The 25,115-nt window shown below is 40.4% G+C and overlaps 1 protein-coding gene across 7 annotated transcripts in view; it reads right to left on the minus strand.

Moving 5' to 3' along the window:
- Positions 1-1,728: 1,728 nt before the first annotated feature.
- NFIA (nuclear factor I A) overlaps positions 1,729-25,115 on the minus strand; it is a 453,578-nt gene continuing 430,191 nt past the window's right edge. For 6 of the 7 annotated variants that reach the window (XM_078669672.1, XM_078669705.1, XM_078669697.1 and 3 more), the window contains one exon: positions 1,729-2,677. In XM_078669672.1, the coding sequence (XP_078525798.1) occupies positions 2,660-2,677 (18 nt within the window). In that variant the 3' untranslated portion in view covers positions 1,729-2,659. The remainder of the gene's footprint in view (positions 2,678-25,115) is intronic. The other variant, XM_078669714.1, reaches the window with a different exon arrangement.

Consider the following 25,115-nt stretch of genomic DNA (forward strand, 5'->3'; position numbering starts at 1 on the left):
TTCACTGTGAAGCACTGAAAGCTGCTATTTTTAGTGCACATATGTCAAAGTAATGCCCAGCTAAGTGCTATTAAGGAAGGCAAAGGATGCTGGCTACAGAAAGTGACACCATACACTAACAATCACACAATACAATTTCAGCCAAACCACTACTCAACCACGTATCAGACACATGAAAATCCAAACATTTTTTCCTTAAATAGAGAAAATCAGTAAACAATGTCCGGAACTTGGAAGTTTAAAACGTGCATATAAAAATGGGCATTATTTTTTTCTTGTTGAAATGTGGATTGGTTTGCTGTCTGCTAATAAAAATGGGTGTGGAAGTTGAAGAAACGGGTGTGTTTTTTAAGGCTTGCTTGTGAAAAGAAACAGTTGTAAAATAAAATTACTCCAAGCAGGGTTCAGCTTAGTGCTTCACAGTTGGGCAGATTCTCTGAGAAGAGCCCTTCCTGCATGTGCATTCAAAACCACAAAGTACAATGACAAACATCTAAAACACACTGCGTCAAGTGCAGCACCAACTTTGGTCAAATAAAAAAAACAATAAAGAAATATTTATAATTGCTAAGCTTTTCTACATGATATAAGCAAGTATTGCATATTTTCATATATCAGGGAAAACAAAGGAAGACTTTAAATCAAATTTAAAATGCAGCAACATCCAGAAATACTGATATCCTACAATCTACAGAGCTCAGAATCGCACTGACCATACAGGACAACAGAGACTGCTCTACCTGTGAAACGACTAACGTTCTACATCATCCTAGATGTCAAAGCTTACAATGGCTGACATGAAAGTCACATTTACAAAAAGTGTCTTCAAATGCTTGACAAGGGAAAAGCCCCTTTCCAATATATGTAGGAACATGTGCAACAATTCCACAAATAATCGCTATCCAGGGCAAGGCACATTGATATGGAATTTTCATTTCGTGCAAATTAAGGAAAAATATATTAGTTGGGGGAAAGGATGAGGAGCAAAATGTCTTCCCATAAATTTCATTACCTTGATTGTATCGGACAGTAGTAGAAACCCTTATCAAGGGCTGGTCAAACATAGTTTATAGGCAAGTGCCTGGAATAGGGATTACAATATTGTGTCTTAATGCACTCTACTCTAGCCTACATTAACTATATAAAAATTAGTTACTAACACTAGAACATGCAGATACTTTTTTCTGTTTAGCTGGTCTTGCCAACCAGAACGTGTATATATATATATAGCTATAGTATAGGAAACCTTAAAGTTGCATGCGAAGCCAATGGGTGCTTCGCTGTCTGATAGAAAAATCACTTCTATTTTATTTTAATTTAGTTTTAGGGCCCAAACACATATTTCTATTCCATTTGGCTAGTGCCTTTTGTTGGACCTGACAACTGTAACATAAATAATTATATGTGCTTGTTGTCTAGTATGCCAACTATTCTGGGACACTCCTACTCAGTTTCCGGACCTGTTCTTCAAAACTGAATAATATTTTGTTTTAGGTAGGATGGTAAAAAAATTCAGAGTTGGCATAGTCAATGAAAAGTGACTTTTAGCTTATAAAAAGAACAGATATTATGATATAATCTTAATTATGTGCTTCAAAAACAGAAAATGATGAACTAGCATTTGATGTAGTTAACATAATGTGGTAAAAGCACCATAAGGTTCGTAGTTTTTTTTTTTTACATTTTCCTTCAATTTTAAGGGATACAAGTTTAACAATTAAAAAAACATAAAAACTAAAATAGCTCCCCTTTCTCTTACAAGGCTGTTTTGTACCCCAATAATTTAGAGTCCTGGGGTGGAAAGACTTGGAAAATAAAAATAGAATTTTCAACAATCTCTATCTTACAAAGATACTTAACTATCCAATGAAATTGCACTTTACTCAATCCAAAATATGATTGTATTTGATTGAATCCTGTCAGTTTCTGTAAAAACAGACCATCTTCTCCATTTCTGTGTTTTGTGTTATTGTTGAAAATTGTAGAAAAAATTGTTTTGTATAAGTGCAGCATTTCAAATATTTTCTCTGACAATAGAATTTTAACTGCATTACAGATCAGCAAATTGAATGGAAAAACATGATGGCATTCTAATATCATTAAGGCTCTGTATGTAACGGCTCTACCTCTGCTAATAAAAGTCAAAGGGCTTCAGTTTGTATTCTACATATCACAGAAGAATTGTATTGTAGAATTCAGTCGCTACTGAAGATACAGCTGTACACGCTACTCTCGATTTCCCAAGGAGTAGCACACACATGCAGATAAAACAGTGCAAATGTGTTATCCTTCATGTGGAAAGTGTTACATCAAGTCAAAACAAACAGCATTAGAATATTATGGCATTGTATATGCTTTTTCCATTGATAATGAAACACTTCACAATCTTTGAAGCCTTCTTGGTGTGATTAACTTTAACAGACCTTAAGGTGTAAGAATTGTTTAAAAGAAAACACAAATTATTGTGGCCTATTCCATTCAAAACAATATGATTTATATGTTGTTATTTGCTGATTATACTGTTCTTGTTTTCTGTTCATCTCTCCTCCCATTGCTGTGAACTAATTGCTCTTGGTTGATTCCACTGCTGCAGCCTCTATATCACAAAGCTGGGAAGGAGTGAGGTGGTCTGCTGCTGGATGATGGAAAGCGGTGCCCATTATCCCAGGTACCAGGACTAAGCGGAAAAAGAAACAAAAGGAAGTTTAGTGTTTATGGCACAACGTGAAATGGAAAATGCTAAACTGCAAAGCCTTATTTTCTCCTTTTGAACAAACCACAACTAAAGCATGCGCATATTAAATCTGAAAAAGTTGTAGCTATAATTGATGGATTAGAAGAAGGGGTAGTCAAGATGGAGAAAAGCAGAAGTGCAGTTAGTTAGGCCTCTTTCAGATGCCTGGGCTGTGATAACTGCTTTGAACAGAACTGTATTGAATACTGTAATGTAATGGAGAGCAAAGCGAATATGCCACAGAATCTAGATGAAACTTATGTCTAGGATCAGGTAGGTTGACATCAGCTATGTCAAACATAGCGAACAATGCATGATAAATAGATAAATATAGTCATAACCTTCATCAATACCCGTTCTTTTTTTCTAAATCTTAACGAATTATGTTATTAATATGGGAAAAAAGTAATTGAACAAAACAGTATTCTTGGTTATCCTATTCAGATGTAATCATAATACCCAATCTTGTACACCTCTTTGATGTGCTCTCTGACTGTAATAAGGTTGTACTTTTCTAGTGGGGCAGTCTGACAACAGAGGATCAGCCCTGCAAATGTATTGATGAGCAGAAAGGCAAGCATCGGGACATTTTCCCCACTCATGACTTGATCCCTGTGCTGCTGGTTCAAGACTCCCGGTGCATTACATACACTGTTCTTCACAAACCATGTCTCCCTGTTGCTCATGTCACAGTTTTGTGCACATTGTCACTTGCGGAGCATTCTCTTCTGCTCCATATTTGACTGAGTCCTGATGATGATCCTCTATTACAATAGGATCGGAATGTTGTCAACTTGTATGCAACCCCATTCTATTGTATATTATAATTGATGGGCCGTGCTGTTCTTTACTACTTCTATAAGCACTTTCATCACCTTTATGGCACGTGTGTATGGCACTTCAAACAGCGCCGAGCACGTTTGTCACTAGCATCCACTTCATCATTTATTAGATTTTTGCTTTTTGAATTTTATATGTACATTAATTTACCATTTGACTTGGATTATAGTTTGCTTGAAATACTCCATTAGGGACTATTGTCCATATGAATTACCACAAGCTTCGGATAACAGGATTAACACTGTCTAGTTTAATTCCTGACATATATTTCCAAGCATACTACTTCAGAGTGCCAACTGGGGTGGGCCGCAATATATGAGAGTGATCAATAAAAACCATGTTTGCCAAGTATTGAGGCTGAACAGCATAGATAGAAGAATGCACCTATGTTCAACCTCCTATTTGTGTGAGTTGGATTGGAGATTGTGCTTCCTGTGCTGCCATATACAACTTGACTGGCTTTTAAAAGGCAACTATCTATGCCCCAATTCCTATGTTTACAAACAGCAAGCCAAGTCCATGCAGTCAAAAGCTTATAGGCTAAAATCAATATAACAAAGCAAATAACCTTGATCCAACAACGTGGATATAATGATGGGCGAGCAAAGATATAGCCACAATGTTATCCGCAGGGGTATGCTGGCAATAAAACCCTGTCTTATAGAAAGGAAGAAGACTATTTCCTTTCACCCATCCTTCTAGATCCTGCAATACACCCTTTGAACGCATGAATATAACAACTAGATCATAATTTTTTGTGTCGTCAGCATCACTTTCTTTAAAAGGGGATGGAGCCCTTTCTCATGCTTGTCATGTAGACATTTGCTTCCCAATGGTTCTAACAATACACAAATTACTTTATGGCTCTTCTCCCAGCTGTTATAGGCAAATGATGTCCATTGTTTAGTGTAAACGGCAAATGGCAGAAGAAAATCTTTCAACCACTATATAAAAACAGTTATTATCAATATTATGAAGTTTCTTGAGTTCCAAATAACCTCATGTTTAACAGGAGCTTTTCATGTCCATCAAACTTATGACCACCCAGCAATCTACAAACACAACACTAAGTAAAATGCTATGCTTTCATTCTATTGTCTCACAAATAGATTGTTGTAAAAAGGAGCAACCACTGTGAAGAAATTTCGGAAGAATTTTTTCTAATATTTTCTACTAACCCAGTACGAACATTGTCACAATTCCCCATGGTGGCTATTCAAATCAAAGCAAATATGTATTTATTTGGTTTTCATACATTACATCGAAAACCACAAATAAAATCGTACATACATAGACATTTCATAGAATTTAAATTAATTACAAATAATTATAATACAAATGTATCTATTCCAAAAATCCTGTACATTTGAAATCATTCAATTCTTATGAGCAGTAGTTCCTATCCTGCACCTGCCAGTGCAATCTATAGTCAGGAAAATATTAAAATGTTAAAAGTTTATAAAATTTGCCATACTACATTTTAAGTGTCAAAATGCAGCAATTTCCATAAATAAAAGGACTTTCTAAAGAATTTTAGAAGTGTGGCACAGAACACCTATTGATTCTAATTTCTGTGAATAAATAGGAGAGGGCCTACATTATCTAAACTTCCGAATCAGTGGCTTAACAAAACTAAATTGTGGCTGTTTCTAAATTGTGCACATAAATATAAAGTGCATTGTGCTTTGTAAAGAGACACCATCTCAAGGACAGACCCTTGAACCATTGCCAGGCAGGCTACTAAATAACGTATCAGATTGAGCCGAAACCTAGTAAATAAGACGTGATCATACACATTTGTCACTGATACAAGAGAGGGTTGGATTTTTCCAGTTCTTATCAACAAATCATAATGCACCACTATTACCACGATTAATACACTCTCTCTCTCATTCCAATACTGATCTTACATTATTTTGCATGTCACATTTTTACAAAACAACAATGGGAGAGGTAGGGAGAGTCAAGGAGGCTTCTCTCAGTCCCCGGTTCAATGCAAATAAACAAAAAGAGAGAGGCCAAATCAGTCTCAGAATTGCCACTAAGTTGGAGCGAGATAGATAAGGATCACACACTCACTTTGGGTGAATAGGAAAGCCCTCACACACCGACCTGGTCAGTGTCATGCTTCATCATCGGGCCCCACCAAAGAGGCCGAGTGCCTCTTTGGTGTGCTACGACGCCAGAAAGACTGCGGAGCTGGTTGTGTGAAGAGGGGCGTGTTGTGAGGGTGAGTGAAATTAAAAGTGTCTAAGAGGGTATCAAGAATTTTTTTTTTTAATAGATGATCCCTAAGACACGTATTACAGGTATTATGTGTCTGAATTTAATTGCCAAGGTTTAGGAATGGTAAAATTCAGAGAAATACAATAAATCAGTCAGTCAACATGTTTCTGCCATATGGGAGGTATAAATTTACCAAGGCATTCATCAGGACTATACCCCGGCGGTATGGACTCTCTAATCGTCCATCCTTACCTGGGGGCTAGAAAGTGAAAATTAGGAGAGTATCAGCACTTTAAAATTTGGCGCTACTTGCACCATGGGTCTCGGGAGGGGGGTTGGAGCGTGCCTGGCACATCGCCCTCAACGCTCTCAGCCCACTTGGAACCTAGGATCTGCCTCAGAACCGGACCCCGACGATGGGATTTTGGAGGATTTTTGGGATTGGGCTATTCGCTCTCCTTTTTTCATGCACTTTTTTCACCTTTTATAATTTTCACTTTCACGCCCCCAGGTAAGGATGGACGATTAGAGAGTCCATACCGCCGGGGTATAGTCCTGATGAATGCCTTGGTAAATTTATACCTCCCATATGGCAGAAACATGTTGACTGACTGATTTATTGTATTTCTCAGAATTTTACCATTCCTAAACCTTGGCAATTAAATTCAGACACATAATACCTGTAATACGTGTCTTAGGGATCATCTATTAAAAAAAAAAAATTCTTGATACCCTCTTAGACACTTTTAATTTCACTCACCCTCACAACACGCCCCTCTTCACACAACCAGCTCCGCAGTCTTTCTGGCGTCGTAGCACACCAAAGAGGCACTCGGCCTCTTTGGTGGGGCCCGATGATGAAGCATGACACTGACCAGGTCAGTGTGTGAGGGCTTTCCTAGTCACCCAAAGTGAGTGTGTGATCCTTATCTATCTCGCTCCAACTTAGTGGCAATTCTGAGACTGATTTGGCCTCTCTCTTTTTGTTTATTTGCATCGTCACATTTTTACATCAAGATTGAAGCCTCCGGCTCTATAGTATTCAGAAATATTTCGACATTCTTTAGCATATTCCTAATATAAGACAACTATTGGATATTATAAACATTATCCAGGTCCACAGTAAGTGTCCTGTTCAGCTCTGTTTCTGGTTTACTCCAGATTGAATACCACAGCAGCAACGGGTGCTCTTTAATAGTATCTTCCAAGTATGGGAAAGCCAAATACTGTCCATTTAAAAATGTCATTAAGAGTAACAATGAATATAAATTATGGTGAAACATTATTCCTGCGCTATGGTAAGCAATGCCTTTCCAAATACAAGCAACATATGCAAGGATATATTGGTTATGGTGTTATGGAATGATTACCCATGAAAGAGATACCTTTTTCAGGATGGATAATTTTGTGCATTCTCATGCAACATTTACAGTATTAGAATGAGGAAATCAGGTGTGTAGGTGTTCTTATGTTTCTGAAGAGATGTCTTATCCCTCTAAATGAAGAGTTATAATAGATGAATTAATGCAGAATTGGTTGGCATCGTGAAGGAAGGGCTACATACAGATTTCTAAAAATGTTGAAACTTCCTTTGCAGTGGGCAAGATATTGCTTGGTTATGATTCCAGTGAGAAAGTGATGGCTACGACCAGTACTGTTCCTAAAAGCAGGAGTTCTCAGGGTAAAAAGGCTACTTACCGTTTCAGATTTTATAAAGCTGCAATACCCAGCCTCGCATTCCAGAATAGAAATTCAAAATATGGGTGCCTAAACACACTGTTAGGTGAATGAGAGCAAAAGCAAAGCATTTGGAAATCCAACATAAGTCCTAGTGGATTTGTCTATTTACAAAGCTGATTGGATGCTTGCCTCCGAACCCTGATAATAATACAACAAGCAGAGAAAGTTGCCTCTTTTCAACTATCAGTCCAATCATTTTACATTTGGAAGTATTGCAAGTTTCATGTTTGAGAAAAATGTCAATATTAATTTTAACAAATCTGACCACAGATTGAGCTGGAGCAGGTACAGATAACTTGTTTTACGATGCTGAAGCCTATACTGTGTCTTACTGACACTGCTAATGTAGATTCCTTGTTAAGTTGATCCTCTGAAATGAAGTATTTCTAATTGTAAAGTGTGAGTGAGTGTAACTGGAATACAGTAATACACATTTCTAAATAGGAATCACAATAATAGATCTGTCTGATCGTAACTTTTTGTAACCTCAATCTAGCACCCTGCATTAGGCAAGGTTTGGAGTCAAATTAATGTAAGCACCACTCTGTGAATTCTCAAGTACAACAAGGTTATTTAAAGAGTTAAGGATTAGTAACAGACAATTTCTACTATGTATCTGTGGAAGCCGAACTAGGACGTGATGATTGCTTCGGCTCTACATCCAAGATTGACATTCGCTGGAGAATCTGTCATGATCAGAAAGCAGTTTACACTGTGGCTGAACATACAGACGATTAGATGAAGGATGCCCCCCATAGTCCATCATTTAATCTGATTTACAATTAAAGTTCATATCATTGGTCAACATGTCTTGATCAATAGGAACTTGGTTGAAAAAGTGCACATTAGTTAAGATACAGTTAAAAAAATCTGCTCACGAGCATAATTAACTTGAGTATTAGTAACATCTGTCACTAGCACTGATTAGTAAAGGCATATGTTCTGTGTGAAGCAATAAAGACAGAAGAAGGTATTGCTATTATTTAAAGTTTAGAGTCACAACTTTAATCTCTGGGAGATAGGAATTAAAAAGAGAGACGTATCCCTTCACTCTACTCTAATGCAGGTACAGGCACCAAACTGGGCTTCTGGTAAAACAAGAAGCATACACAAAAGGGGTTGCACTTAAATACACCAAATTTAATGTCCAGTGCTTTAACCAACTAAGTCACAGATACACGATTCTTCAATATATCACACTGTAACTTATAGACTGGAATTAGTAGGTATAAGATTGAGCTGTTGAATTAAAGTAGACCAGACTGTGACAAATCCGCAGAGTATATTTTAAACTGAAGTAATCTGATACCTTACTAGTAACCTGAACAATTTTCTAAAAGCTGGTATTTGGTATTCAGTCAATCACAAGTTACCAAATAGTTATTTAAGGAGGGTTGGAGCTCCAGTTGAGTTTAGATGGGTGCCAATTGCATGAATTGCAAATGAGGGGAAGGCCAGCTCATGGGAGGCGTCTCAAAAGCTTTTCAACTGTAATCTAAGTTTAAAGAACTTCAAACCTGCTTCATGTACGTTCTATGCACTACTGGTGTTATCTCGGCTCTCACAATCCTAGATCATGTAGTAACACAAAGCTTTGAACACGTTTTTGTTTGAAAACTTTAGCTCCCTGGTGTCTTTTGCTCAGTTATACACCATCCCAGTTTACAGCTCACTTCACTCCGATACATTTTCAGGTGGTCACTTTGACACCAGTCTAATTTACAAGTTCATTTGCTTCCACATATTCAATGGTAGGCAGAAGTTATTTTAGAATGAGTCAGTTTAGGAGCCGATATTCTACAACTAGGTATCATGTGAACAATTATGTTGCAGGTAAAAGTAGTAGGTGGAACAAGTGGAGGAGGATGAAGATGGAGGCGTTGGAGAAAACGCAAAACCAAATTGTTACTTTTCGAGATATTAAAATATAATGGACAATATCTGGCAAAAATTAACAAGTGACAGAAATCAATGAAGGGAAAGTTGGGAAGATATAGGGCAATTTTCGATTCTTATAGGTCATATTTCCTTCATGTCAATCCTCAAACTACTATAGCGCCAAACATAGACTAACGCAGGCTGCTAGAAATAGATTACAAGAATTGCTAATAATCTGTTTTACTATTGTGAGTTATGTTCATAAGGTTATATAACTCTGTCTGGTCACATCCATTCACACTTTGCTATAAGAGCTGCTTGAGTTCAGAACTCCTGATGAGGCAGGTGAGTGTTTCTTTACAAAGTCATCATACAATGAATAAATCCTGGGACTATCAGTAGAGTAAATTCTTTATTGTATAGTTAATAAAAACTGTTACAATATTCCAATTATTAAAATACTTTCCTTTACATACTATTATACATTAAATACGATTTAAAACCGCATTTGTTAAAAAAAAAAAAAAAACATGTACAAAAATGTTTATGAAGCTGTGTCGAACTTGGTGGGTTATGAATTTGGTCTTATTGTCCTTTACATGAGTTCTCGATGTTAATTAATTGTTTGAGAAATAGATTGTAAATCAACCAGAATAGATCGCACGATCAAAGTTCTGACTTGAGTTATCTTTTCATTACATTTTCAAAATTGGTTACATATTTAATTAGACAGATTAATATAGATATATATCAATATAGAATAAATATATTAAATTACTAAAGTGGGCAATGTCCCATATATACACACTGTAAGGCTTTAGTTTGGTATACAAAAGGATCACCGGAGAATATGATGAAAACATTACAGTGGATGACATCCTGAGCCATACACATTTGCTGAACTGCATTACACTAAGGGGAAACAAACATATAGCACCATATCTACAAAGTTTGTCTTGCTGCTGCTGTATTATCCCCTGCACTGGCACACAAATAAGCTGTGTCTTGCATGACACACAGCTTTGCAACATAATGCAGAGGTCGGTGTTTGCTCTTTAGTAAAGAATTTGTACAGGAGGTATAACCTCTCAGTACAAATTCCTTCCTGTAGAAAAACCCAGAAGGTTCCCATGCACTGTGTATGTGCTGCGCACTGCAGGACACATCACAAATGCTAGGCGCTGTGATTTATTTTATTTTTAAATGAACAAACTTCCCATTGTTTGCCCCTGCGTTACATAGGCTTTGATTTTTGGTGCAAAATCCAATGTGGCTATCTTAGTAGATCAGGCTTTGTGTCAAAAAACGTGCGTCACTTGCGTTGATCCACACCAGTAACACACCTCGACACAAAGTGGCTTAGAACAGTTTTTTCACAGTGAAAAGTTCCCTTTTCCAGTGTAAAACATCTTTTGTGCTGCATAGTAAATAGCAGGCACAGTTTTGTGGCACTGTTTATTGCCCTACAACTAGAGAAAACCTCTTGTCAAACCCAACTGTTTATTGCCCTGCCTTACACTAGACCTGGTGAAAAGCCTTAGTAAATTTAGGGCTAACTGTTAGGTAGTTTAATAACGTACTGAATGTTCTGGCATTGTTCAGGCATTGGTTTCTTACATGTTAATAGTGGAGACTCTTACTCTATGACAAAGGCAGCGTCTTATGTGCCAAGACGACTGCAGGTATATAACTAGGAACGGATAGCTGCGAGTTTCATGTATACATCCGTTTGGCTTACACATGCAAATAGCATTGTTTACAAGTCCCAAACCACTTCTGGAAGTCGGAAAAGTTGGTTTTATCCTTGAACATATTTGCTAAGCGAGTATGTAAATCTACTTAGAGAGACTAAAGTTGATAAAGAGTGGGCGCTCCATGGCAGTAATACATTGTGAGCTTATGCACATATCCAAAATTGCTCATTTGTGAATATTGACAAATGACTTCTCAATGGCTTTCCATATTACAAATGGTTGTAAATTTATTTGTGACAAGGGCTGGGAGAGGGATTATAATACCCCCAAAATTGGAGGGGGATAAAGGAAGCAGTTTCTCCACATAAAATGTAAAAAAAATAAAACGGCTAACAAATACAATGGTATTTCTCCCATGTGCAGTTGTGTTCTTAGTATACTTGTGCATGCAAAAAAATCTCCACATATCACAATTACTTATGTTTTAAACATTTTAGGACTATGTCTCAACCGCTGAAATGGTTACAGGTTTCAAGGAGTAACCTGGAAAAAATGTTTTCATCCCACAAATTAGCAAGTCTATACGCATGCACCGAGAATTAGGTCCTGTTTGCATACATGTTCTAGAATATCCACAAAAATATATCGAAATTGATAATTTGATTTTTCATGTTTGTATTAGATTACCAATAACGTAATATGGCTCTGAAACAGAATCATAAATCCACAGATGCCAATTACCAGCAACTCGTGTGAGTAGCATGATATTTGGTACCCCATCAGTCAGGGTACGAGGAGATACAAGCAGAAAATGAAAGTATACAGGTCTCTCTTCATAGTGTCTCTTCCTTGTCCTTCCGCTATCTCTGAAACAGGAAATAGGAATCTGTTGTATGTCTTTTGATTTCTAACAATGACATTTTCATGCTGCAGCCCACCTTGCGGTGTGTGGGTGTGAATTCCCACCAAACCCTTCATGATCCAAAAAAGGCCTTTATTGCATATCCTGAACCAGGAATGTGCAAGCAACATTAATTACCCTAGCAAGTTTCTAACTGCATAACCCTCAGGGTTCTGCCGTATTTTATCCAGGCCTACCCACCAGAAATGTTGCAGAAGCATGCCGACAATTTCCTTTTCCCTATTGCCCTCTCACAACAAACTTGCCCCTCTCTCCACAGAAACAATACTCAGATAACCACGACCCAATCAATTCCATCCAATCATTTTCTGGTGTGTGGCTTTCATCACCCATACCCAAGGGTCTTGTTCGCGCTATACAAAACTCTTTAAATAAATCATTGATTTCATCCCCAGAATCACACTCAATGTTCACACAGACTCAATGCCATAGACCGTCCTGATGAGACCCCAAAAGACAGAGCTAGGTCATAATGCATCAACAAGAAAGGAAACTGCTTTGCAATTATGCAGAGTTATCACCCTGTGTGGTTCGAAAGAGTTTCTTATAACCCTAATATGCCATATAAACAGTTACCCTCATGCCATGAAAGGAATGCATACTCTACAAGACAATTCATGTTTGATTGTCCCATCTGATAGACTGGTGTCTTCTTGAAAAACAAAGAATCTCGACCTATTTTCTGAAATCCAATCACCAGAGGTTATTATATATATAAATAACAATGTTGTGTTCATACACATTCCACTTTTCCTACTCTAGCGGGCTTCCTTACTTTGAAAATGTAACCTTTTTTTCAATAAAGGTCTGACTCTGAATGATAAACTGTGTGTATACATGATCTTGAAAACACAACTATTGATTTATTTTGGGTTTGTTCATTGTTTGCCTCACTTACTTTTTGCTGCCACTATTTACGTTCATTCCGATTTTTTTTAAAATGTTTGGCGTTTCTCTTTCATTTGCTGACTTGCACCTCTTATGGACTTCCCCGCTTCTAATTACAAGCAGATGAGCTAAGTGAATAGCCCAGACGCGATCCTCCTCTTTGCTGCTAACTGGCCCATCCCCATGTGTCATTATAAGGGAAATCCATTTTTTTCTTGCCACCTCCGCTACATCTAGCATGGTCACCTCACCTGGCACGTTCTTCCGCATCCATGGATAAAGTTCATATGTTCTACCACTCTCACAAACCCTCTTGAAGCTCTACATTTTTTAAAATGCCTATTTTGCTTTAGTACTTAAATAAGCCATTACTATATGGCCACAGATTGTGTACAGTCCTTCCCCGCAAGTAGCTTGGCCCACAAGTGTTTGAGGTATGGTAGAAGTTGGATATGGCCACAGATCGTGTACAGTCCTCCCCCGCAAGTAGCTTCTCCCACATGTTTGAGGTATGGTATAAGTTGGAGGAGCAGTGGAGTGACTAACATTTTTTCAGCCCAGTGCAGGAGTATTTCATAGTGTGTGGGGTACCGTGCATAGAACAGTCTGATACACAAAACCTTATTTAGAGCGGAATACAGAAATCAGGGTGTGATCTAAGCGGTAGGTATGGGCAGTTAAAACCATGTCAATGGGACTGCGCCAGACATCACACTGTGCAACTGGATTTACATATTTGCTCTCAGATATTTACAATTTAAGGCATAAAAGGAAAAAAGTACTTTGACATTAAAGTGAAGCATGCTGGTGAATCCAGGGTCCTGGGCAGCAAGGCCAGGACAGTCAGTAGAAAACATCTTGGTCAACGAAAATAAAAACAAACAGATATATTTAACCACACTCGCCACTAAACACAACACATGAGCACGCTGACCTGGAAAACTGGTGAGTGAAAAAAATTTACGCTAAAAATCTTTCTTATCTACAGTAGAACAACAGTTGCAGAACAACTCAAGACCACTGAGAAAGTGTTACACTTGTGAAATATATACATATGGCTAGGAAGGAAGAGACACTGCAATGTTGGGACTCCTTTCCATTCTTATAACAAGAAGAACTCTGATTTGGCAGGATGTCCCCTTGAGCGACTGATCTCTGCAGAGAAACGTTGTGTGAAGTCCTTGGACACAGGGCATGCACTTTGCCATGGTACACAGTTCCAAATGACACACTGCACCACAAAACTTCTGCAGTGCATCATCAGCCCTCTTTAAAAAGCCAAAACTTTCTTCACACGTCTACAATTCAGTGGGTGCCTGGCAGACAAGGTTACCCCGGAGTGGGCCTGTAATCCTTCACTGAAATAGGCTTTATTGATTGCTCGGGCCCATTGTTCCCCTTTCAAGTCCCCCTAGTTCAAGTTCATCCTGGTGTTACATCATGTCTCGTTGCTAGTAGCAACGAGACAGGCCTAGACGTGACTTTCTTTAGTAAGAAACCCCCACACCACCCCTCCCAAACTGCCCCTCCACTGGCTCTGACGTTGCAGGTCCACTGCAAACACACTGAAGTATTTAGTGTGGCTAATTTATGACCTGCACAGCACGTGAAACCCTCACTCCCAGCGGTAGATTTAAATAATCGCCCTTTCAGTGGCACTCGTAAAAGTTAGTGAAAATTCGAATATTGCGCCCCCTTCCCGTCTTACTTAGGAGGGAATAGTTGTTTCATGGGAAAAGAAAGTGCAAGTGTTCCTTTATTCTCCCTGCGACATTTCATTAGGTACATGGCCTGCTTAAGAAAGAAACATCTGAATTGAAAAGCTTTCCCTTCAGTGCTGGTACTCGGTAACACAAATCAACTCGTGGCGTGTTTAAATTTAAATGCTAACCACACACTCCAGCGTTCCAGTGTTACTTTAAAGGTTACTTTTTAATCAATACAATTTGCTGACTCGGGCGTTTTCCTCTGCGCAGTGCAGCTCCGCCGCCTTTGTCTTGCATCAAGGCTTTCAAACTTTCTTTCTTGAGCTTGTTTTTTCTTTTCTTCAGTGATTTGCAGCAGACATAGCCGACTATTGTTCTCTCAACTTGCGGCATGTCACCAAAGGACTGCGGTGACAAGGCGCCGGGGTGTGAACTTGACTCCTGCGCACACAACCTCGTCTGTAGGCCTACATCTAAACACAATTCACTCTTCCAGCATTGCGTTGCAAAAGGGCGTTCGTGCGCAGTTTATCAACATTCATATTTACCCACTTTTCTGTAGGTGTCTCTTCAGCTCGCTCACTTGAACCCAACCACTCAACCTTTTGCAGCAGCTTACAGCGTAGAAGTAAAGCATTTGGCAACTTACATGCCTGCACTCTTACTATACAATGAAGACTCCTAATTCTTATTAAACACAAAAAATGACCTTATTTATTTAATATATAGAACGAAGGAGAGGTCCTTTAATAACCAGTATAAGCCCAGGAAGAAGAGCTACCATGCTATGAGTAGATTCTTTCCATTGAGGATTAAAGGGTCTAAAATACATGGGGAGAAATAAAAAGAGGCGTCATTATTTTGCAGGCGTTGGTTGGTTAATCATCTTTAAATCACATGGGGCATTGCATAAGAACTGATTCCAGTGTGATAGCATATTAAAAATATACATTGTTTTGATACATGATGTTAGACCTGGCATTCTTGGTGTGGTTTCCCCCTTTTTGCCTACAGACCACCTGTTTTTGTTGACTTCGTTTGTGCTGGCCTTGGGACTAGTCCCTAGTAAATTCACACTGCATGTGCCCCTGGCGTGTACATTAAATACTACCAGTTGGTCTGCAGCACTGATTGTGCCACTCACTTAAGCGCACTTTAAACATGTCTTAGGCCTGCTATTGCCGCCTGTGTGTGCAGTTTTTAAACTGCCATTTCGACCTAGCATAGTAAACAGTTTGCCAAGCCCAAACCTTCTTTTCTATTACATATAAGTAACCCCTAGGGTAGGCCCTGGAGAGCCCAGTGTGAAGGGTGTAATGTATTTAAGAAGTAGGACATGTACTTTTAGGTTTTACATATCCTGGCAGTGAAATAAGCTCACATTCATTTTTCACTACCACAAGGCCTACCTCTCCCATAAGATAACACTGGTGGGGGGGGAAGGTGGGAGGGCAGGGGTTGGTTACCTTATTACATTTTATACGTGTAATTTCCAATTGGGAACATGTAATCAGTTCGTGTTTGGTGTCTGTGGAATTTTGAATTAGAAAAACCAAACTTATGGTGAAGTAGGATTTTGAATGACTATTGCGAAAATATCCGTCTCTGGGTCATCTGACGATTGGACTTTGTGTATTCCTCTTATACAGCCACACACAATGGGGAGCTTAGGCGTGACTGGATGGGCCATCACTGGCAGAATGGGAGGGAGGGGCTGGGCCCAACTCCAGTAACACATTAATAGGCTGTGTCCTATCTCCACACAAAGGGTTGCATACACACTTTAGTTGGTCTAGTGCCATGGCCAGGGCACCTGTGCACATCAAAGGCAGGCCTCTAAAAGCCTCTCCCCACTTCAAAGGCACAACTGGGTACAAATACTGGACCTCAGACACCAACTCTTCAGTACACTTCTGGACCTGTGGACACTGTGCCAGGAAGAAGGGCAGCTGAAAAGACTGCCACTCTGCTAGACTGGTGCAGTAAAGGACCTGCTGCCCTGCTGCCTTCTTGCCTAGGAGAGAAGGACTGAACCTGCATTTCCTGAACCCAGAATCCAGAGTGACTTCAAGGGCTAGTTGACTGGCCTCCTGATCTGAAGTTTCAGAGACATAACAGGCTTCCAACTAACTTGCACCTGCCATCTGTGAGTCTACTCTGCCACGTAATGGTACTCCTCTCCTGGCCCTGGGAATGTGGTTTAAGGTGCTTTACCACCCTCTTGGGATCCAGTGGAATCAATGCATCTTCTCTGTTGCACTGTGCAACCTCGAGCAGAACGGACGCATCTCAGCTATTGCGTGGATTGGACCCGTCACAAAGGTCCACATTGCTGCAGCAGCCCGTAATGCTTTCGGAAACGCCACTGCATGACGTATACTCAGCACAGGATCACGCATCCCTTGCGGACAGCTGCCTCACCGACAACACCAGACTCTGCATTGTAGCCTCGCAGCTCTTAGGAACTGTTGCATTGGTAGGAATGTGCACTCTATACCAGACTTTGCATTGCAAGCCATGTCGACAGGATCCAGACTACGACGCAGGTCCTCACATCACTGCCTCGCAGCCTCCCAGGAACTGATGTATCACTTTGGCTGCGCGACGTATCTTCAACACAGAGCCATGCAACACTCCACAACCCAGGATTTAAGATACTGGGTTAGCAAGCCTAACTGCGTCCCTGTAGCCAGCCCACGCTCCACTGTGGTCAGCCTGAACTTGTGACTTTGTCCTGGTCTGGCATGACTAGATATCCACAGTTGGTGCTTTGTGCTTTTTGGTGCTATTTTCACTGAAACCTTTAAAACTGGATATCTTCATTTCTACTACTTGGATTTTGTCGTTTCGATCTTCTTTTAATTATCAAAGAAACCTCTATTTTACGAACTTGGTATGGGATCCTTTGTGGGTGGTGTTTTCACTTTATTACTTTTGGAAGCTTTGCACAAACACTTTAAACACTGCCTCTAAGTTAAGCCCGACTGTTCTATCCGAAGCTACCAGAGGGTTAAAGCACAGGTTAATTTACCTGACAAATTAACCTGTCAGGTAAATTGGGACTCGCCAGGTTGACCACTCTCCCCCTTTCTATTTTTATTAGCGATAAACCCACTACTGACCATGATTGATAATAGTTCAGACATTGAAGGTGTCACTTTTGGTTCACTTACTTTCAAAACTGCTGCCTATGCAGACAATATAGTTATTTTATCAAAAAATCCAGATGTGGCGATCCCAGCTACTGTCTATAATCCAGTCCTTCTCTGTATATTCTGGCTACTCTCTGAATAGGGAGAAGACGGAAGTCTTGGGGCTCAATGCTCATTGCCAGCCCTACTCCATCAATTACTTGGGTATCCGATGGCATTAAAATGATTAAATAACTAGGCAGCTGGTTTTCAAACAACTGATCAGAATCAATCCTCCATAATAAACCATTAAAAAAACCAAAGACATACTAACCTCATGGCCCCCCATGTATATATTCCCTGGTGAGGGACAGTGGAGAACTTGAAAATTATGATTACACCAATAGTGAACTTTCTATCTAATACGCTCCCAGTATGTCTCTTATTCCTTCTTTACCACAGTTGATAAATTGGTGTTCGAATTACGTTAGTCAAAACACAACAAACACAGATTAGGCCTTACAACACTAAGGCCACCATGTGTAAATGGGGGGATGGGGGAGAGGTTGGCCTTCATAACCTGAATAATGAACAAACTGCATGTCTCGCTGCGCACGGCACCCGCTGGCTAGACACTAAACCCTCTGCATTAGTTCCATGGCAAATAATCGAACTTCATCTTATTTCACCCTACCCACTACCTGCGACTCTTTCGATGTCTAAAATAATGTTTCCTCACTCTAGATGTATTTTCAACACGATCGGCGCTCTGCATCTGCTAGAAAGGCACCTAGCCTCTAATCCCTCCAAATCTATGGCCCTATCATTGTGGAATAATTCAAAAACTGATCACAATCAGATATAAACTCTCCAAATTGGTCCCGCTCCAATCCCAAACTCTGTTCCAATTTTTCCAACAAGCCAGAATAGGTGGCCACTTGGCATCTAAAATTTACAAACTCATACACAAGTCACAGTCCACCCCAATTCCGCCAATTGAGAAATGTCCCAGACAAGATTTTTTGCAGCACACTTGTTATACTGAACTCCATTCAGATTATTCGAACTGAAACTGATTGAATCTGACTCCTGCTGGTCCTTTGATGAAGCCCCTGAGAACTTGGTGCATATGTTCATTTCATGCCAATGGCTCCCTGTTACTGGCTCCATATCAAAAAGCAACTTAAGGCTATCTTCAATAGTGACTTTGCGCTATCCCTACCCCTTATACTGTTAGAACCAAAAGCTTCCACTCTCCATTAGACTTACCTGACAAAGACTCAGGGCCAGATGTACGACCATTTGATATTGCGCCTCAGAATTTGCAAGTTGCAAATTGCGAGGCGCAAAATCAAATGTACAACAGTGTGTTTAACACTGTTTGCGATTCCCAATGGGGTCGGAAATTGCGAGGCTCATTAATATTAATGAGCCTCTCGCAATTTGCATGCCCATTGTGAATGACAGGACCCCCCAGGCATGGTGGCCTGCTGGGCTCAGCAGACCACCATGTCTGGGACTACTTTTAAATAAAGCTGTTTTTTTTAAAATGCAGCCCGTTTTCCTTAAAGGAAAACGGGATGCATTGGGAAAAAAAAACCTTTTTGTTTAATTTTTTAAGGGCAGGTACCACTGCCTGCCCTTAAAAAAATATTTTGCATGCATTTACAAAGGGGAAGGTGTCCTCCGGGACCCCTTCCCATGTGCGAATGCATTACCACCTACTTGAAGTAGGTGGTAATTGCGAGTGTTTTTCAACTGCAATTGCGGTCGTAAAACATTAGTACATGGGTTTGAAACTCGCTATTTGGAAGGGAACACCCCTTCCAAATAGCGAGTTTCTAAATACATTTTTGCGAGTCTCAATTCATTTGTGGCTCGCACAATTGTGTTGGTACATGGCCATGACAATTTTAGCATGCACAAATGGGTCGCTAACACGTTTGCGCATGCTAAGATTGTTCATACATCTGGCCCTTAGCTCTAATAGATCTTCTACTAACAGTCGCCATTATAGTCATTCTTTTGGACTGGAAGACATTTAATAAAGTGTGCTTTTACACATGGTGGGCATGGGCCATGTATCCTAGAAGCACACATAAGAGTTTACCCACCTTTACGGGGAACCCCTTTGGGGCTCAATCCATTTGGCACACACTGGATAGCTTTGTGGCCGTCACCTGACACCCACCTTGTCTACTCTGCTCCATTCTCCATCATAGCTGTCATTCTCACGCTTTTCTTACTGTCTCTCACCCACATGGCATCTTTCAACCCCTTACTCCTTGTATCTCTCCCCCTCTTTTCTCTTCCTACTCATAATTGATACTGGGTATGCCTACTGTAACCCTCTTCAACATCCGTGTATGTTAGGGCTATGCATTATTGATTTTATATGGTCTATTTAACAAAACTTAAGGTTGCCCATTCAGTTGTGATGCATCACCTTCTGCCTGCAGACAAGTTTAAATTGTACTCTGTTCATCTATATTCCCCTTTGTACAAGGTTGTAGGCAGAAGCAATGTATATCTTCACCGACATTAACATGTTCCAGTAGGCTTCATGTATGTATGCATTATATGCTCTCTGTTTCTTACTATCTCTATGAAAATAATAAAATACTTAGAATTTAAAACTAGATCGGAACATATCTTTTTTTAGCACAACATTTGTAATTTTTAGGTGCTCTTTTTCTGCAATGAGCACTTCTATAATGGCAAAATAGCGGCAGCACGAAAGTTCATAGTGAGGTAGAAGGACAGTGCCACTGTCCTTGGTAAGGGTAAACTTATCAAAGTGACTTCCTCGTTCCAGGGTCAGACCTTCCCTTTCTTTTATCCAGTCAAATGGAATAATTGCATCAGGTGGAGAAGTGCTGGCTAAGCATTTAGCAAAGTGCCTGCAGATGTGAGTCATCTCCACGGTATTCATCTCATGTAAGGCAAAGCAGTTCTTCACAGAACATGCTTATAAAATTCCATTAAACCATTGCTAACTGATCTCAGTTTTACTGTTCTCTACGGAGCAGAATCCGAATTTTTCCCTGCTAATTTATGGCTCCATGAAAGTTGAAGCCTTGCATTGCCAGGACCCTCGAATCTTCGCAAGAGTCAGTTTTATGAACCATAAACACCACAGCCTGAATCCTAAACACGACGCGAGGAACCGCCGGGTGGGTGTTTGATGGTGGCGCGCTACTTTGACAAACGAACCCCAATTCGGATTTGACAATTCAATCTCTCACTCTAGAAGGAGGCAAGGACGCAGGCCTGGATCTTTAACCGTTTTTAGCCTGTTTCCACTTTCCTTCACTGTTTTCCCATACCTCATCCAGACTTTTCTGTTCATCTTAATGCTGTCCTTAAACATTGATTTACAAAGAAGGGATATTCACAGCAGACAAACTATTGTCAAACCAGTGATTAAGATCCATAGGATTACAGAATTGCATCAACATTTTGCAACAAGTATTTTCTGATGGTCTGTTTTTGCTTACACCTTTGAATAATTTATAATATCCAAGCGTAATTTGACACAGATCCCCATTATTGGGCTATGCGTAATTTCCTGTTTGCTTACGTCTATGGTCACCACGTAGCTTTCTCTCACACTTGACTAGGTTCAAGAAGAAATGCTTCATTGGAACAGTAACACTGGATGCCGCAGCTGTTTGTGCTGCGTTAGCAACATTCACAAGACAACTTTCGAAAGAGGATGGGTGTACCTTGTTGGTGGTAACACGCAAGCCTTTTACACAAGTGCATACCTTGCATATGTATGCCTCACCGATGGAAATCACGAGGGAAGGATACATTGGATAATTTATGCTTAATTATAGATACTGAACAGGTTGATCACACAAAGAACAAGCACTTGCAATGCAATAGGCCTCACATTTACTAAACTCTAGAAAATGCGAGACCTATTGCATTGCAAATGGTTGTTTACAAAAGCCCCAGTGCAGCGCTTTCACTTTGATGGCGGCCGTGCCCCTTTCCTTAGGAGCGGCTTGTCTGAAGAAAGGGGCGTTTTCGCCATTAACGTGAAAGTGCAGCCGCGTTTGGTGTGGCAAATAAACCAAAGGTGCAGCTGCCACTGTGGTGTGCAGTGCAATGGAAAAAATAAATGAAGCCTTTCAAGAGAGTGTGTCCTGCCTGTTTGCAAGCAGGTGAAAAGATTTAACAAAATAGTGCTCGGAGGCTGTAATTAAAGCCTACTGAGCAATAACAGACGTAACAGGGGGTGGCGCCATGGGAGGTTACAAATGAAGACATGCAAGTACTAAGGAGGGACTACCAAGCCTAGTAACCAATCAGAAGCTAGCATTTACCAAGGACAATGACACAAGCCAATGAAAAATATGGGTGGGGTGGGCGGAGCTTCACCTCCATACTTTGAATACAGCATGGCTCACAGCGCATGCGCTGCCCAGGCTTAACCTAAAAAGGTCGGAAATCCTAATTTGCAGATAGCAGGTGAAAACTTGATTTACTTGTGAGAAATGCATGTACGACGTAATTTTTTTAAATTACTCACACCTATTCTTACTGCTTACCGTTATTGCAACAAAAAGATTCTTACAAAAAAAAAATCTGAAAACTATTCATATAACCTTACAAGTACAGCAAGCACCCACACATTTGTGAAATGTAAGTGCAAGGGCCCTTTTCCAGAAGTCACTGCAGCTTGCACAACCCATTACCCCTGCCAGCACTGCCAATGATAGTACCACTGCCAATACACTACAAACTATCTAACTCCTATATGTGTGGCAGTTCAGACTACTCAAAACTATGCGTTGCATGGGCAACATGTATTATTCATTTTAATGTATATAAAAGTATTAAACACTGTTGTGTTCATCTCAGGATTAGACATACAATGCCACCATGTGCTGCACTGTCACTAGTGCCAGTGTTGACAATTAAGTGCTGGTGCCAAGCAGGGTAAACCACAGGCTCAAATTAAGCACTGTGAACAATACCTGTCAGTGTGGCGAGAACTTCGACTTTTGAAATGCTTAAAATAAGTACTCTTGCATAGATGAGCAGGTGCACAATTGTGCCTAGAGAATGTATGACTGAGGAAAGACATTGTGGGATTTAAGAGCATTCAGATATAGCTGAGGAAGTTGCTGGTTCACCTCGTGGTGACACTTCTCAGCAGTAACAGATGAAAGCACTGAACATGGCACCAATCCTGTTGACAGGAGAGTAGCACAGCTTATGGTTCTATTGCGTCAACGCGTTTCGATGGTATTATCTTGATTTAAACCATCTTTATCAAGACTAAAATATTACTCTCCGATGATATCTTAAAAAGTAGCTTGACCAAAGTGCAGAAGTCACTTCTATCCTGAAACTCCTTGTCGGGGAATATAAAATGCTTCTCCCAACACCTGAAAATATATATTTTTTAAAACCTTGTATGAGGATCAATACGAAATGCAGATTTGAACAACGGCTAGCCTCACTGTCCTTCTTTCGTTATGGAATCTCCAGCACCATTAGGGGATAACCTCCAATGTTGGTATAATGATGCCTACTTAGGTCTGAATAATATATCACAAGGTACCTATATGCCCTTCATTTGATAGGGTCTTAAATCCTATAGTATGGCAGCACCACTCCACATCCATCCGCTGTTGGCTCTCATCATTTAATGATCAGAGTTTTACGGTTGATGAATGCTCAGCAGAACAAGTGTTACAGCTACACAGAGAGCATTTATACAATAGAGGTTTGCTTAGCAGGGTTTCCCTAGGTCTTGGATCAAGCCTAAAAACCTTTCCAAGATAGAACTATTTATGCTTCTTGAAGCATCCGTTAAGAAATCTTAACCTTTCTCCCCAAGTTTAAGCAGGAAACCCATGGTGGGATCAACAAAGGGCTCCTACATGGCTTTAAGAAGTGTGAACCCCTGCCTCGAACTGGGGTGGCAGAGTGGGCTAAAGAACGGTGATGGATCAAACCCAGATCTTTTGACTGGGTGTGAGTGTTTGATTGGTTCAGATGCTCCGTCCATCACCACCCCTTTTGAACCCCTGCCTCGAGTGCATTATAGCAAGCTGCAGATTTATGACACCCCCCCACCTCAGCAAAAGGAACAATCATGCATGTTTGATGGATGGATTTTTGTAACGGGTAGGAATTCAGAGTGGGACTCTGTGGTCTGGAAGAGGACATTGTGTGCACCCCCTTTGACTGAGCATGATAACCATCAGCGTCCTGGGTTCCAAAGAACGGACGGGGTAGCAGAGATAACAATTAAAGTAGCAAGGCATGCATTTTTACCCGTCCCTTTCAGGGAGAGTCGCTTACTGGTCTCTCTCACCTTTTTTAATTCGGTCTGCAAGTCCAGGTTCTTTCCCCATCCTGGGGTGATTTGTCCATAGGGAAGTGGTTGTGTTGACCCCCTGACCTCCCCATATTGCATCAATTCAGCGGGACGATCTGAGGCTGTTTTAACTAAACTGTGTATGTCAGTTTGGCCAGTGTTTTCACTCTGGCCTGTCTGACATGCACAGTTCAGGCTTCTGCAATCAACAGCTGAAAGAGAGCCGAGAAGCAGAGGCTTAGGCCTGTAGGTGTCCGATGGAGGGATTCTGCCAATCCTAGAACTGCACTTATGCTACTTAACTTTATAAGTAGCAAGAGAGCAGTGCTTGGATTGGCACGGATGCTATTCCCCAGAGCGCAACGCGAGGGAGGAGGAACTTCGAGTGCACGTGTGCTGAAGAAGATCATCAAGCAAGGTAAGTTTATTTTGTTATGTGCCACATCATTTTTAAAACATGGCAGCCACCACTGGGCCCATCTTTGGAGAGTGGAAGAACCCCCAGACAGCAGATGTGAACTGCACATTTCCTCCAGGACATTTTCAGGGATCCTTTGTAATGGGACGGTCTGTGCCGAGGAGATGAGACAGAGGGTCCATTTGAACCTTAGAGAGTGTGCCCAGTCCTTTCCTTGCCCATTCTTCACAGGAAGTGCTACTCCCCACATGATAATAGGAAATTAAGAGGAGCCATCTTCGATTCTGTTCTAACTTTGTTTTGGGTCTTTTCTAACCTGAGACTCCCAGTTCCCTCAATACTCCACATTCCTGAAAGCACTTTACATCAACAACCTTTGCTGGACCGAACTGGGCAAAATAAGCAAAAAGGCAGACCCAGTCTCATAGCTGACTGCTAGAATGCTCAACTACTGTCTGCAACTTTGATATATAGATGGGAGAGAAACCTCCAGCAAGCGTGCAGGAATTTCTTTACTAGAGTCCTGGGTCTCCACATTAGGAGTATCTAAGAAACTCTCTTTGCTCAGCGGTTGGGGAATTCACCACCATCTTTCAACGTC

Source organism: Lissotriton helveticus, chromosome 1_2 (assembly GCF_964261635.1).
Source record: "Lissotriton helveticus chromosome 1_2, aLisHel1.1, whole genome shotgun sequence".
In the NCBI taxonomy this organism is placed as follows: domain Eukaryota; kingdom Metazoa; phylum Chordata; class Amphibia; order Caudata; family Salamandridae; genus Lissotriton; species Lissotriton helveticus.